The 17,298-nt window shown below is 33.2% G+C and overlaps 1 protein-coding gene across 1 annotated transcript; it reads left to right on the top strand.

Moving 5' to 3' along the window:
• The first annotated feature begins 362 nt into the window (after window positions 1-362).
• Window positions 363-10,687, top strand: LOC110093061. The gene is made up of 7 exons (XM_020817824.2): window positions 363-788; window positions 2,029-2,202; window positions 2,293-2,385; window positions 2,500-2,568; window positions 7,535-7,741; window positions 7,938-8,063; window positions 10,393-10,687. The coding sequence occupies exons 1-7, from the start codon at window positions 519-521 to the stop codon at window positions 10,552-10,554; spliced, it is 1,101 nt and encodes a 366-aa protein (XP_020673483.1). The 5' UTR covers window positions 363-518; the 3' UTR covers window positions 10,555-10,687.
• Window positions 10,688-17,298: the final 6,611 nt, after the last annotated feature.

Raw genomic sequence — 17,298 nt, 5'->3', positions numbered from 1 at the left:
AATTAGCTTAATTAATATAACTTAATATGTTTGTATTATTAAATATTTAATTAATAGTGTAAATAATAATTAATGAATAATTTGTACTTAATATGTTATTAAATTTATAATACCTTAATTTTTATTTTTAATTATAAATTTATTTTTTAATTTATAATTATATTCTTCACATTTAAATCTCTAACTGTCATAAATCCTAAAATATGTTACCAAACAGTTTCTAAGAATTTAATAAGATTTAACATTTGACATACCAAACAGTTTTCAAGATTTAACACATTTAAAATTTACTAAATCTAAATTTACAGGATATATTAAATCCCACTAGAGTTAAATCCCACTTGTTGCCAAACAGCCCCTTAACGATTTTCACCCCACAAGTCGTGCCTTATACGAAGGCTGTATTCCATTTCCGTCACGCTTCCTCTTTTACTCCCCAAAAATAAATTCTCCCGCCATTCGAGAAAACAAGAAATAGAAAGTGGAAAAGGCTACGCATTCGATCGAGTCGTGATCGGATGCCGGACGCAGCCATGGATCTTCCGGTCGTCGATCTTGCCCCATACATCGAGATATCTGCCAATAACAACGGTGGCGATCTGACGGTGGAGGTGCGGGAGCTTTGTTCGCAGGTGAGCAGGAGTTTGAGAGAGACGGGAGCTCTTCTGGTAAAGGATCCTAGGTGTTCGACGGAGGACAATGATCGGTTTCTCGATATGATGGAGCGCTATTTCGAGAAGTCCGATGAGTTCAAGAGGAAACAGGAGAGACCTGAACTCCATTACCAGGTCCAATTTCCCCTTTGCCCTTTTTATCAGTTTAATTTGTGGTAGCTTTTTAGGATGAATTTGTTGGATTTATTTCTTTTTCTTTTGCAATTTTGATTTGATGTCTAATCGTATAATTTAAGATAATTAGAGATATCTCATATTCTGATTAACTTGAGAAGTTGATTGCTTTGTGGATCGGCGCATATTATGTTCTTATCAGCATGCTATGCAATTGATGAAAATCTGGTTTTTGTTGATGTTGAATAATGTTTCTTACTAGTATGATATGGTCTACATGTGTTATTCGGTTAGTTATAATTTGTTTTAGTATTTTTTTATTCAGTGAACATGTATATTAGGACATTTACCAGCTGTAATCTGCTTATGTTTGCTTTTGCAATTTTGACAATCTGATCTATCAAGTATTTGGTTAAAATGCTTGGTCGGTAAATTTCTGAATTCTGACAACCAAGAGGAAATTAAGCCCTTAATGTCAGCAAGAAACTGAAAGTACATCATCCCTTTGATTATATGTTGGTAGTTTTCTTATTTTAGCCCTATGCTTTCAATAGCATACTTTTGTAACGGTTTGATTGTTATATTGTGACATTGGAGACACTCTTTTCAACATTTTCCTATGTTCTAAAGCATGAATGATGATTTATAGCTTCTAACTCTACCTTGATGCCTGCTATCTTTCCATGAATTTTAGTAGCTTGTTAGTAATTTTTTGCACAACCCCTAAATTTATCTTTGTCCTCACATGCATCACTGTTTTCCGAAATCTAACTTCTGGCTTACTACAAAATATTTTCCACTAGTCCTTGGTCAATAAATTATCATGCAAATGTACCTTCATTCAATGTCTATTGCCATTGCAGATGTAAATAACAGAATATTGTCTTTTTTCTAATAAAGAAAATTTTCAGGTGATTTTGCATTGATTTATAACAATTGTGTGTTTTAATATCATATCAAACAACACGTAACATATAAGATGTGCTTTTCAAATATCATAGTTTGAATTCCACAAAACATGTTAAGTGTGCTTTCTAACAATCATAGTTTGAAGTCCAGGATTTTGTAGAATCAATCAGCATAATTTACTCTTCAATTAAAATTGCATTTTCCACCATTTATTTAAACAAATAGCTAACATTGAATGGGGATTCAGCAACAATTTTCTTTTCCATAAGCTTTGCATTTATCAACATTTTTTACTCAACAATTACCTAACGTTAAATGGGCAAGAAGACAGGTTGGTGTTACACCTGAAGGAGTAGAGGTTCCACGCAGCCTAATAGATGCATTTTTGCAAGAAAAGATAAGAATGATGCCGCCTGATTCGCAACCATCCATTCCGACTACAAAAGATCCTAAATGGCGTTATATGTGGAGAGTGGGTCCTCGACCCAAAAATACTCGCTTTAAGGTCATAATTAGTGCCACTATTGCTTATGTAGCTTCTTCAAGCAAGATTATTGATTAAGTTTCTTATAATGCATACTCCCTCTCTTTGCAGGAACTAAATGCTGAACCAGTAATACCTGAAGGGTTCCCTGAATGGAAAGAAACCATGGATTCATGGGGTTCCAAAATGATATCTGCTATTGAGGTGCTTGATATGTCTTTTACTTCTTTTTATTTCTCTAAGATATTGTTGAAGTTTTTTTTTTCATGTTGTTTTCCTGAACACTTTATTTAATCATAGACTGCAAAACACTTACAGGTTGCTGCAGAAATGGCTGCTATTGGATTTAACCTTCCAAAGGATTCATTCACATCATTGATGAAACAGGTAATTTTGATTTATGTTTCTATGCTTTTGGGTTTTTACTTTGTTACTAATAGAGTTTTTTTTTTTTTTTAATGCTTGGTGTGAGTTAAGTTGTAAGATTCTTCCTTTATAACTTGTTTGTTTTGTTTATAAAGAATTTCAAAATAAAATTATTTGCTATATCTTATATATAACAAATCTCTTTCGATATTTAGAGTTTGCAAGCCCTCAAGCAGTATGCGCACATTTTTGGATGGATTTACCTTGAATTCAAAAGTTATAGTGATGTGAATCAATCATGCGATGAGTTGTGAATTGCACATAGAAAATTAATAGAAGTATTGATTCAAAACTTGCTACCAAAACTCTTTGCTTAATCAAGTTGAGTTCACGAATTAGATGACGATAAATTAAGTAATGACAAGATATCACATTTAGAGATTAGAAGACTTTCAAAATAACATCAATAATTCTAGCAGTGCAAATGACTAAGAATAACAAAGCCCCAAACTTAAAATTTAAATCCTTCACCTTAAGATCCGTCACTCATGTTTATAGTGGTGGCTAGCGGAATAGGACCGTAAGTAGGCTTAGCGACGCTACGAGTAGACAAGTGATCTTGAGAGGACTCGTCGCCGGGGAGGAAGCCGGATTCGGAGGAGTAGGTGGACGGCCTTCAATGATCCACGTGTAGACGGAGAAGTGGTCGTCGATGGACTCCACTAGTGGTGGTAGAATCCTCTCCAAGTACTCCTCGACGGTGTCGTCAAAGTCGAAGCCGACGTCGAAGAAAGGTGATCGGAGAATATTGACCCTTCCGCGGTTGTCGTACTCAAACCCGAAATTCCATTCGGGTTCCTCCATACATTCTTGTCGGCAAGAGTGAGCGGTCGCCGCGAGACGTTCTCAAGTGGAGGAGAGAGGCGGCTCGGGCGTTGGAGGAGAAACGGCCAAGAGTAGGTGGGTTAGAGAAGTTTGGCCAAGGTGGGAAGAGAAGGAAAGGCTGCAGGAATTTTCTGCAGGAAATTGCTTTTGGGGGGCTAATCGGAGAGATTTAATTTGAAAATTCAATTAAATCAAAGAGTGGAAAAGGGGCGGTTAAGGGAGAAGATTTAGGGGCTGAAATTGGGGAATTAATGGGGTGATTAGGAGAGAGAGAGGAGCTCAATGAAGGGCCGGCCAAGAGAGAGAAGGGGGAAAGAAGGAGTTTAAGCAAGTGGGGTCCACATGATTAATTCCAGATTTTATTATAAATCTGTAATTAACAATTTCAGTTTTAGGCATGACAAAAAAGGTTTCCTAAATTAAGCATTCAATTGGATTTGATTCAAATATGAATTTCAATTCAAATCCAATTTATCTTGATTGCTTAAATTAGGGAGAAAAATTAGGTAACATTAAATGCTAATGAAACCCAAATATTTCAGGAATTTGAAACTGAAATAGGAGGGAATTTAATTATGGAAACAGCTAGGAGGGAAGGCTCGGCGGGATGAGATGACCGGCGGCGGCAGGAGATGGTTGGGCCGGCGAGAGGGACCCTGGTTGGGGGCGGCGGAAGGCAGAGCAGGGCTGGGCGGCGGGACAGGGGAGCCGGCGGCTGTGCTGGGCTCTAGGGACGGCGACACTAGGAGGGAAAGGAGGGGAATTTGAAGAAAAGGGAAATTTCTTCCAACGACTTCCTTCACCTCGAGTTTCTTCTTGATTTCACCTTTTCACAACACGCATGGGCCAATATTTAGAACTCACGGAGAGATCTAATTCTCCCTTTGAACTCACTAAGAGATCAAAGGGAAATGCACTCACAAAGAGAACAAAGGAGAATAAACTTCATTTCATCAAAAAACTAAAAAACTTACAATGCATCATGCCTCATATAAGGAGGCTCAAAATAAAAGAAAATGAAAAGACATAAATGCCCTCTAGGCTACATAAGTAGAAAAATGCCTCAGGGGCAAACTAGGAAAACAAAAGTACACATGACATAAGCTGTAAATAACTCAGAAGTAGAGGCTCTGGATCGTAGCCGTCAATCTGCGCCGTCGGCGATGGTGCACGTGTCGAAATCTGATGTCCCCATCATATAGAACATTGTTGGAGAAAAATTACCATATAATGAAATGCATGCTTTTGTGTAGCAGACAAATCTGATTTTTAATAATGTGTTTGCATGAATATGAAAGGATTTATGTTCCCACATGCACGCATGTCTGTGTTGTGAAATGTGAGGTGATACATGTAATATTTGTACTATGCACTTCTTTATCAATGGTATTTTATTTTATTTATGTTTGTTTCTCTGTAGATATATATCCATATAGGCGTGTATGTAATCAATGCACGTGTAAATATTTCTCAGGCATCGGCACATTGAAACCTCGAACCTATGTGTACTCATTGTATTAAATCTCATCCATGGTGCTAAGTGTTCATGGAATCAAGCTAAACAAGCTCCGACTTTGGTTTTATTTATTTATCAGATATGCATAGCATTGTCCTCAACAAGCACCCTCAAAACAGTCTAATCATGTGTCTTGTTAAATGATTCACTTTTGTGGTAGTTACCTAACAACTTATTATGCATATAACATTGCTGTTTTGGCCACACTAGGATAGTTTGGATGCTTGACTCTCGGATTCTATAATTTGACATGAAGATCGTTCAAGAAAACTTGTACATTAAAGTTTGTAAGAATTGAACATGTAAATTCAATGTAAAAGTGCCTCGAAGACCGAAAGACAATGCATTGCAAAGAAGCATAAAGAAACCAAGCACATATAAGAGGCTGAAATTTATGTTGTTTGGACTTTGGCTTAAACAAAGCCTACATTTATGGGATCCAATCCACTAAAAATAAAATTAATAAAATAGTGTTAAAAATACTTGGCAATCCTTCCCAAGATTTATGTACACCTCTCAATCGAATAACCCAAAAGAAATCCTCAAAAATAAGATTACCTCACAACAAGATGTTCTTTTTGTATATATTTCAAACTCATAATTGATAGGTATTGTGCCAAGCCATCAATGCCTGAAATACTTCAGTTGAATTGAGGTTCTCCAATATAATGCATCCAACTTTTCTAATCAAATCAATCCTTTGTAAGAAAATATTTTCAGCATCTGGATTCTATAGAATTTTTTAAATCTTGTAGAAATACGTTGCAACAAAAACAAACATTTTTTAGTCAAAATTAACAATCTTACCTCCCTCCCTTGACTCAATGTCTTGGCAATAATGTTGATTTTCTCTGTGACTTTTTCCAAATCAAGCACTATAAGATCCCAAAGCATAAATTACTGAGCATCACACAATCTCAATAATTTTAGATGATGCCTAAACAGAAAATTTGTGAGTGACATTTGAATCACAATGGTTGCATGTCAATGTAGATCACTGAAATTGAAAGTCCGTTTAATTTTGAATTTTATACCTCTATGGTGGTTGCTCTCTTGCTCTTTATTTTTCAACATAAGATCAATCCATCTGACCATTTCTTAAAGTCTTCTCTTTATTATGTACCCAACTTTGTTAAGGAACTTCTGCTAAAGCCAGGAAGTTATGCACTTTTCTATTTTCCTAAAATGTAATGCTCTAATATAGATGAAGATAAAACTTAATTAGTTCCAATCAAATTCACACATTGCAATAGATAGTCCACCAATTCTATTTGCCTTAGTGACAACCAAAGCACCTTTTTAACTTTTAAGGACTTATGCATTACCAAAAAACGTTTGATCATATTTGAGAGTGCTTAAAGATTTTAAAATTTTCTTTACATCTGGTGCATGCCTAACTCTAGTTAACATCCTAGTTATATGACCATATGCCTTCATTTTCACAATGCAAAAACCAAGTCTTTTATGCATGACCAACATGGCACTTGTAAGTAGAAACTATCTTCTTGTTAAAATATATATGATATAATGAAGCTATCAAATATCCACTAATTGCTTCACTTGAATCTTGTAATAATTGAATGAAGATCATTTAATCTATGTAAGACATTATATTAGCATCCATCGACTTACCCTTCTTGTGGTTACTCTTTCCTCTTTAATGTGTGGCAGTCTCTATTGATGTGCCCTAGATTCATATAGGAGAAATAAGTGTTGTCCTGGTCTCTTGGCCAATAAAGTTAAATTGTATCATAATTAGAGATTTTCTCAAAAAAATTCTCCTATTCTTTTCTTCATTTACACCCTTAAGCTAAAATATAAAATTCATTGATAGAAGTGAGCGATTCACATCCTCAATGCTAATTATATTTCTCCTATGCAACATGATGACATGAAAATACTTGTAAGTGTGAGTTTAAGAGAATAATAATTACAAAAATTGATTCTTATCATCAACATTCACATTAATATTCCTCAAAGACTTTATATTGAGCTACAACCTTTTCATTGTTGTTTCTTTCAAGACCTCTATTAAGAGCTTATCCAGCAAACACGAATACATTATCATTAAAATTTTAGCTATCTTTTATCTTGTCTTCACTTATCATCATTGATATTCGAATGCCTCATTAGTACCTTTATTAGTCATTGAAAAAAGTGAACATTTTAGATATCATGGTTCTATTGCTCAAAGAAATGGTAAAATTTCATCAAGGTTTCTTATTTAATTTCTCTACATCTTTATTTGAATATGTAGTGTACATTTTATATTGCTTGTGCCCTTTACAGGTAAAGGTGTGCCCTTTACAGGTAAAGGTTCAGTGAAAAGCTTTGATGACAAAATATTCTACGTATGAAGCTTCCATTCAATTCTAATTATTTAGTGAAAGATTGTGATTTTGAATATAACTTTTATTCTGTTTTTTTCATCTTTTTGAACATCTTCATGCTCTCATTATTTTTTTGTAACATCATTTGCTCTGTAAAATGAGTTTGGTATCTTCTGTACTAAATTGAATTTCTCTTTTCAAATTCCACCACATGTAAACCTCTTTTTCTCCCTACTTTTACAAATGAAAACACCAGGGTCCTCACTTGCTTGGTCCAACTGGAAGCAACCTCCAACGTCATGGCTTTGAGGGAACTGTGTTTGCTGGATATCATTATGACCTCAACTTCTTAACAATTCATGGTAGGAGCAGATTCCCTGGTCTTAATATCTGGCTAAAAAATGGACATAAAGTTGAAGTTAAGGTCCCTGTGGGTTGCCTTCTCATCCAGTCAGGAAAACAGGTAAGTTGTTCTTATATTCTAGATTAGAATAAAACTTAATATTTCAGAGCTTTCTCATTAGATGAAAATATAATCATTTGTTGATCGACCATAAAATTTAACAGATAATTTCACCTTGCATCTTGATTCCTGACATAAATGCGTAGGAAAGTTGAAGAATTTATTACTAATAACATCAAATTCTGCTTGTCTGCAGTTAGAATGGCTTACTGGAGGTGAATGCTTGGCTGGGATGCATGAAGTTGTTGTAACTAATAGAACTCTTAGCGCCATTGAAATTGCAAGGCAGCAGAACCGCAGCCTATGGAGGGTTTCTTCAACTGTAAGTGATACGAGGTTATTCTTAGATTATACGACAAAATGACCTATTCCTTATGAAGGTGGGCAATAACATGGACTAACCCGAAACCTAACCAAATAGAAAAAAGACTAGTATGATTTTGATTTTTTAATAAACTATTCGGCTTGAAGTTTCTGGAAACCAAATAAAATGGAACCAAACATGATTTATGTTGACTAATGTAACCAAAAATGAAAGAGTGATCCTTAGATTGTTATCTAAAAGATCTCTTCATATTCTAGTTAATGTTAGATTGAGCAGATCCAAACTGAACCAAACTAAAATTATCATTTTTAATCAAATGAAACTAATCCAAATCATAGTTGTTGCGTCCTGGAGTATTCGCGGCGGTAGAGAAATATAAAATTTAGCATCTTAGCGTAGTATGAAAATCCGGCATGCAATCAGATAAGAGAGAGAGTGTTGCATTTATGAGAGACACCAAGATTTTTACGTGGAAAACCCCTGTAAAAGGGGAAAAACCACGGGGCCTAGCCCAGTTTGAATAAATCCACTAGTATTACAGTTGATTACAAATGAAGCCCTTCTTTGGGGGAAGGCCTTAACTTAATGTACATCTTATAGAGTACATTACATGATGGGAATATAAAGAGTCACTGCTGATGTGTTCGTTTGGTCTGAAGGACCGTAGTTGGTGGGCGACGTAAGTCGGATAGATCGTAGTCGGCGAGTGACGGAGGTCGAAAGGACTTTAGTCGGTGGGCGACGTAAGTTGGAAGGACTGTAGTCTGTGGGCGACATAAGTCAGAAGGACTGTAGTCGGCGGCCAACGGAGGTCGGAAGGACTGTAGTCGGCGGGCAACGTAAGTCGGAAGGACCATAGTCGACGGCTGGGGAGAACTCCGGCGTTAGATGGTATGCGGGCAAAATTCCAAAGTCATTTGGAGATCAGACAGAATTCCGGTGTTACTTAGAGATCGGACGGAACTCCGGCATCACTTGGAAGTCTGGCGGAACTCCGGCGTCACTTGAAAGTCTGGCAGAATTCCAGCATCCCGTGAAAGTCGGACAGAATTCGGCGTCCCGTGGAAGTCAGACAGGATCCCGGCGGTGGTCAAGGAGTTTCTTCCCTCCTATCCTTCTCTTCTTTTTTCTCTTCTTCTTCTTGCTTGGCCCCCTCTCAAGAGAAATGAGGGGCTATTATAGTTTTTTGAGGATGACATGACCCGTAAATAGGAGGAGGATCAAGAGCAAATGTGGAGTGGTTCGGATGGACGGCCAATATTGAATCCCTTGATCGTGTACCGTTCGTCAAATATTTAAAGGTCTTAATGATGTCGGAATTCGGCGATCTTGGGCTCGCTGGATTCGTCTCGTCAAGACGCTCGATTCGACTATAAGCACATCATGTTTCGAAACCGTTTGGTAACTCAAATTGTGGTTCGAACTTTCGAACAACACTTTGGGTCCTTGATTTGGACTCATCAAATATTTAAAGGTCTTAATGATGTCGGAATTCGGCGATCTTGGGCTCGCTGGATTCGTCTCGTCAAGACGCTCGATTCGACTATAAGCACATCATGTTTCGAAACCGTTTGGTAACTCAAATTGTGGTTCGAACTTTCGAACAGCACTTCGGGTCCTTGATTTGGACTCATTTTGGCTCGGATTGAGTCGAATTTGGTGTCGTTGGGTTCATATTTCCGAGACACTCAGTTCGACTATAAGTTTGCTAAAATATGAGTTTAGATGATCCCGGATTTAATTTTTGAAGTTTTCGGCTTGATTTTGCCTCGAGATTCGTGCCCGATCAAGATATTTTTTTTATGATATATCAATATTCTTTTGGCTTTCAACTCTATTATAGAGTGAATCAAAGGGGAGTTAAAGTTGGGTCTAATAATATAATGGTCCAAAACATATTCATTTCAAAAATTAAGCTCATGAATAAGTGCTAATTTTTTGCTATCTCTACACTAATTTTTTTTCCCAAGTGACGTTAAACATAAGTGTCACTTCTTAACATATTCATAATTGAAATTTTAATGGGATCCAACGTTTCATTCACTTTGGGCAGGGCCTACTTCGGTTTCTATCTTTGGTCGTTTGTTTGATTCATTTTGTTTCCCAATCAGAATTGATTTGGGATGACTTTCTTACTGCTTAAAGCAGATTTTCAGTAAAAAATTTAAATTTTTGTACTGAAAAGTTGCTTTTACAAACAGTAAGAAAATTGTCCCTAAGGAAGTCTTAGAATCAAGTCAAATCACGGTAACTAAGAATTTTTCTTCTTTTGCATATTTTCCCTGTACCTGATCTTTCGTTGTTTACTTTGTTTTGTAATGACCAGCTATTTGCACACATTGCTTCTGATGTGGTGCTAAAGCCTTTAGGTCACTTTGCAGAAGCGCCAGATGCAAGCAGATATCCTTCCCTCTATGCAGGGGATTATGTAGAACAAGAACTTTCAGCAATCAATCTTAAAGGAAGCAAGACAGTTCTACTAGGCTAAGTTTGGTAAAGCTAAACTAGCCAAAAATCTATAATAATTACTTGTTATTATGGAAATTCAATGATTATTGACGTTGTTCCTATACCTGAAACATGAATAATTTTAATATTATGATCTCATTGCCTTCTTGCTTTTTTATTTGTTTTTCTGTACTAGATGATGAAGCCTTCTGAAAGGAGTGAAATGTTCATGCAAATTCCCTTGTTGTAGTAAATGCTGATTTTTTTTAATGATGAGCGCTAAATTATAAATATAGGGCTTGAATTTATAACATTGGTGAAAAAACTTGTTTAACCTGTGGTTCAGGGATCCTTTTACCAGGGAATTGCTTACTTCCAAAATAAAATAAAAACATTTTAAATTTACGATTTTTATTTTGAGAACTTGAGACATTTGCACTCTTTGCAAATTTTTTATCTATGAAGTTATAACAAAGAAAAACTTGTTTCTTTGAAGAAATATCTTTAACCTATTTTTTAACCATTTTAATATTCTGAAGAAACGCTTGATAGTCATATTTGGCACGAGCTGTTTTAGCGTCTGAATGCTAAACGATATAGTAATTTGTGTCTGTAATGGCCATTTAGAATTCTCCAGCCCAACAATAAGAAATTCATGCTTACTAAATTAAAATTCTTTTTATATATCACACTTGAATATTAAATTTATTTCCTTGTTACTTTAATTAATATTGATTTATGGCCTTTCACTTCTAAACCAAGACAATAGCGGTTATGATGAAATGGTTTGCCTTATATGTCAATCAAATTTATCTTCATATAGGATTCTAATCATTATATATATAACAATTGGTATGATACAAAGTTAAATGGCAACAAATCACAACAATTAAATTAAACCTAATAAGGAACCTAAGTTTGTAATCCTAAATACAAATATTTGTAGTTACAATATTTAATTACATAGAGGTTACATCGTTAATTACAAATCAAAAATACCGGAGCAAACTAAGGTTTACTATTTCTAAAAATAGTTTTCTAGTATAAACAATTTAATTTATGCACTAGAAAGCTGCTATAAAAAGCAGTAAGAAAGACATCCTAAACGAAGCTTAAAAGTTACTAGAATCATGAGTTTGGTATGATTTGTTGTCGTATTTCCAATCCTCCCCTTAAAATTGATGATGATTGTTCAAGAAACATAAATATGCCCACAAGGAGCTGTTATAGTGTTATGACATTGGTAGAGATATGAGCAAACTAAAAGTAAGTATAATCATGACAAAGGGAAATAATGAGAGTGCCAAAAATTGCTTAAATAAATTAACAATTTACTTCAATTATGCTTTTGTGCATACAAAATATTGTCGTTGTCAAGTCCTAAGTCTTGGATGAGAAAAGTGGAAAGTTGTGTTAGATAGTTGACAGCTAATATAAAATTTGTCGAAGAATCATAACATGAATCATTTTTTTTTTGTTAATCATAGGGTGTTTCTTGGAAGTAATGCATTGTATTGTCCTGAATACAACGAGAATTATGCAAGGGCCGTTGCACCAGCACTTGTGTTTAGTGTTAAATAAGCAAGGGTTACCACATCATGGATTGCTTTGGGCAAAGAAGTTAATCCATGAAATTAGAATTAGGATATGAACTTAGAATATAAGTTCTCTTATAGGTAAATTAATAAAATTAATATATATTATGATTCATATGATGATAAAAGTTCTATGTATTCAAAAAACTAAATGGATTGGAGAGAAAGCTAAAGAGATTGACAATTTAATTTAAAATATGATATTCAAGTATGAGTCGTAGTAGAAATGGAGTATGTGTTATTATTGATAATAATTTGAATGATAATGTTTTAAAAATTAATAAAATTTGAGGTCGAATTATAATTTTAAAGATTATTATTGAAGTTGATATTGTTAATATTATAAGTGCTTATGCTCCTTAAGTAATTTTGGATGTGTTCAAAATTAAGATTTTGGAATAACTTAAAAGAATTAAAACAAAATATATATCTTGAAGAAAGTATTTTTTTAAGGAGATTTAAATAGACATGTTTGCAAAGAGGTAGAAAATATTACAAGCATTCATGATAGCTATAGGTTTGGAGCGACTAATGAAGATAGTAGGATCATGTTAGATTTTTCTTTAATTTATGATTTTGTAATTGTTAATATCTTATTTAAGAAAAGAGAGGATCATATCATCACTTATAAGAATAGATACAGTGAAACATAGATTAATTATTTTCTTATAAGAAAAATAGATCATTTAGAGTACAAAGATTATAAAATTATTCTGAGAAAAAATTTCTGTGTCCAGCATAGCTTATTAATGTTAGACTTTAAGATGAAGGGACAAAATATGAAAAATAAAGTAAAATATTATCTTAAGATTAGATAGGGGTATTTAAAGAGCACTAACAATGATATTTTTTAGAGTAAGATTCAAGATTTTGACTTTACATGAAAGAAAGCTAATATTATATGGGAACAAATAGCTAGTTATATTAAAAATATTGTAAAAGAAGTGCTTGGAGTATCAAAAGAAAAATCCCCTAATATTAAAAATAATTGGTTGTGGAACCAAGAAAAGATAAAAAGTAAGAAGCTTTGTTATAAAAATTAATTTAAATATAAAAAATCTAAAAATTGGAAAAGATATAAAGAGGTGCGAAAGAAGTCTACAAAAGTAATATGCAATGCAAAGATGATATTTTTTAATGATTTATCTAATAAATTAGATACTAAGGCGGGTATGAGATATTTTGATAAGCTTTTCAATGACGATTATGAGAATACAATCGACTTTAGTAAGTTTAGCACCCTAAATGAAAATAAAAATTTGGAACTAATGATATTCCAATAGAGGTGTGGAAACGTTTAGGAGATGAAGGAATTTCTCAGCTTATAAAACCTTTAAGTAATATTTTGAATAATAAAAAGATGCTAGATGAGTGGAGAAGGAGTGTGTTGATTCCTATATTTAGAATAAAGGTGATGCACATATGTGTGTGAATTATTGAAGAATTAAGTGAATGAGTCATACTTTAAAACTATGAGATAGAGTTATTGAGCATAGGTTATGATGTGATAATAATATTTCTCAAAATCAATTTAGATTCATGTTGGGTGTGTCTACTATGGAAGCTATACATTTATAGAGAGAATAAGGATGATCTACATATAATATTTATTGATTTAGAGAAAGCATATGATAAAGTTAAAAGAGAAGTGCAATTGAGAGTTCTAAAAAAGAAAGTGGTTAATAAAACTTATATTCAAGTCATAAAGGATATGTATGCATAAGCTATTACTTGTGTTAAAAAACAAAGTGGTTTGACAAAGTTTTATTTTTAATTTCAGTTGGATTACATCAAGGATCAGCTTTAAGACCATATATTTTTGCTTTAGCCATGGATGTTTTTACTATACATCTTCAAGAGGATGTACATTGGTTTATGATTTTTGCTGATGATATTCTTCTTATTGATAAGACTAGAGAGGGAGTTGAAGGTAAACTTGAATTATGAAAGACAACCATATATTCTAATGGTTTTCATGTGAGTAGATCTAAAACTAAATACATGGAGTGTAATTTTAGTAGCAATAGATCTAGTGGGGGGATTGTGACTTTGGGTAGTCAAGTCACTAATAGGAGTACTCGTTTTAGACATCTCAGGTTTATTGTTCAAAATGATGGAAAAATGAATGGGAATATTATTAGTAAAATTCAAATTGGATGCTTAAAGTGGAGAAATGCATTGTGTCATAGTAAAATACCCCTCAAACTGAAGGAAAAATTCTAGCATACGGTGGTGAGACATATAATGCTTTATGGAATCAAATGTTGGCCATTTAAAAAAAACCAAAAATTAAGTGTTATAGAGATGAGGATGCTCAAGTGGATGAGTGGCTTTACTCTTAGAGATATAATGCAAAATGAGCTTATATGTGAAAAGGTTGTAGTAGCTCTAGTGGGACAAAAAATTAAAAGAGTTTCCTTAGATGGTTTGGTCACATAAAATGTCATCCTTCTGATGACCTAGTTAAGATAGTAGATATATCATATTTGACTTATTATAATAAAATAGAGGTAGATCAAAAAATACTTAGCTAAAAAATATTATAAATGATTTTATTTATTAGATTTAATCGAGAATTTAACTCTTGACTTGACACAATAAAGAAAATTGATTTATGTAGCTGACCTCACATAGTGCGATAATGGCTTAATGTTGTTGTTGTTATTGTTGTTGTATGCTTTTGTGTATACATGATAACCAAGATTAGTAACAATTGGAAATGCACTAACATTATCCATATGGAGAGGAGAAAGATTATTTTAAGAAAAATTCATTTTAGATATATGTTCATAAAACTAGATAATCTCATAGTAGTTGATAAAGGCTTTTGTCTTTGTTTGGGACAGCTTTCTTATTGATTTATAAAGTAGCTTTCTAGTACTTTTTTTTTTTTTTTGAACTAAAACTTTTTATACTAAAATCTACTTTAGAAAGCAACAAGAAAGCTATTCCAAACAAAGCCAAAAAGTGTATGATATTTAAACTTAGTAGAGGATTTAAGCACATAAGGTTGTTTCATGCTCTTCCATGAAATCAAAGAATCACAAAAAAATATTACATTTCCCCATGATATATCATTTGATATTAGGATACGACCAAATAAAATCACTATAAACAACTAAATGAATAAAATAATCAAATGGAAAGAATAAATAACTGACTAGGTATCGAACTAAACAATCAAATGATAAAAAAATAACTGGCTAATAATTCATTCTTTTTTTTTGAAGAATATTTAATATGAACTTTAATTAAATTTTTTTAGGGAAGGAGGTACGTGTTTCTCGAAGGACAACCTTACCTAACATAAAATCTCAAGAGAGGTTTATGAAAGCATAGATCAAAACATATGTTATTTGGAAATTTCTCTTTAATGAATGTCTGGTTTAAAAAGGTTTAATTATTTTGATTAAGGGTTGATGATTTCCCAACAAGAAATTTCCAAAGATTAATTCTTGATTTAAGAAAAATTTTCATTAAGGAAGCATAACTAAAGTGAAAATCTTTTGTAAGATTAACATACATACACTCATTGGGACTTATAACTTTAAGCCACATAATGTTAAACCATGAGCTTAAGCTAATAATTAGTATTTTGATAATCATAAATATAATTTGATATGAGCTAATTTTATTGATTAAGGTTTATATAGCACATTAAATGATTCAAGCAAGTTAGCCCACCAAACCAATTATAAGAGCAAGGCAAAAGCCTGAGGAAGTAAAAACACCTTAATAAGTGCCCATAATAAATCCCATGATTTATTTTTTTTTATTTAATTTTGAATACTTATTTTTATTCTATTTTTATTTACTTTAATTTCTCTTTTTAACCATGTAATGTACAACCTCTTTAATGGAGTTAGTGTGGATAAATGAGAACTTTTATGCATTTTTAAAAGTTCATCCATTATTAAGATGACCCTCTTTTTTGCTTCTATATTTCCCTCAAAAGTAGTAATCCTAAAATATTGTAATGCTTATAAATATAGGCTGATATGTATTAAAAAATTTTAGCCTTGAATGAAATATTTTAAAATAATTAATCTTTTCATTTACGTTGTGATTAGGGACTGATGTTGACAAATAAATAATATTGGCCACTAATTCACTTTATGTGTCTTTAGTGAAATCCACATAGCCAATATCATACTATCTCGAGAAATAGACTGATGCTTTACTATCAACTTGAAAAGATAAACCAATTTTATCTTCATAATCAAACTTAGCATATGGAATTTTAAACTTATCTTGAAGGATAAAAGAAATATTCATCTATCATTTTAAAAATGAAACTGGCCAAGGAATGTGTTATAGCCTATATCTAAAAGATTTTTCCCTGTCTTAGAAAGAAAATAAGATAGGGTTTATTTTAATATGGGCTCTAACCTTCCTATAGAGGCAAGCCTCTAAAATTAATTACATCTCCAAAGATAAAACTCTTGATTAAAGTGAGGATATACTTTTTAATTATTTTAAAATTTGAGTTTAAAAGCTTAAAGATTGGTTTAATTTTTAAGAAAAAATTTAGATTTTTATAATTTATTTAGAATTTAGAAAAGGCACTAAGGGGTGTATGTTTGCCTAGAGTGAGCTACTAGCTAACATCCTAAATAAAAATAATAGCCTTACGTATGCAACATAAAATAACTAATCATAAGGTGCTAAGGGTTTCTAATTCAAAATATTCAATCAATACTCTTAAATATGTAACAACATCAAACTAGTGTCATGCATTAGGTATTGTTGACCTCGATTTTGCCCAGACTCCTAGTCAAGGAGGTTGACTTGGTCAAATTGACCAAGTCAGACCCTATGACCCTCTCCAATGGGTTCAATGAGTCGAACTGAGTCTGTTGAGCCCAGACCCGGGTCCTGGGTCAACCTGGTTGACCAGATCAACCAGGGTTGACCTAAACTGACCCAAATGCTTTTCAATTGATTTCCATCAATACCATGTCTTCAAGGCTCAACCCATTGACTCATTTGACTCTCTTGATTGATTTGACCAAGTCAATTCTTGACTTGGTCAAACCAAGTCTTTAATAGTTTAAAATAACCTATTTATAGCCCATTAAAGCCCCATTCAATGGAATTAATGCCTCCAAGCATTTTGAAATTCAAAATCCCGCCCAAATCACTTGATCTAGCCTCATGATTGATGGTGGGTCGCATCCAAGCTGTTGATG

Source organism: Dendrobium catenatum, unplaced genomic scaffold, assembly GCF_001605985.2.
Source record: "Dendrobium catenatum unplaced genomic scaffold, ASM160598v2 fragScaff_scaffold_1056, whole genome shotgun sequence".
NCBI classification, from domain to species: domain Eukaryota; kingdom Viridiplantae; phylum Streptophyta; class Magnoliopsida; order Asparagales; family Orchidaceae; genus Dendrobium; species Dendrobium catenatum.
The sequence above is the reverse complement of the archived record's forward strand: the minus strand, read 5'-3'. Positions and strand labels throughout refer to the sequence as shown.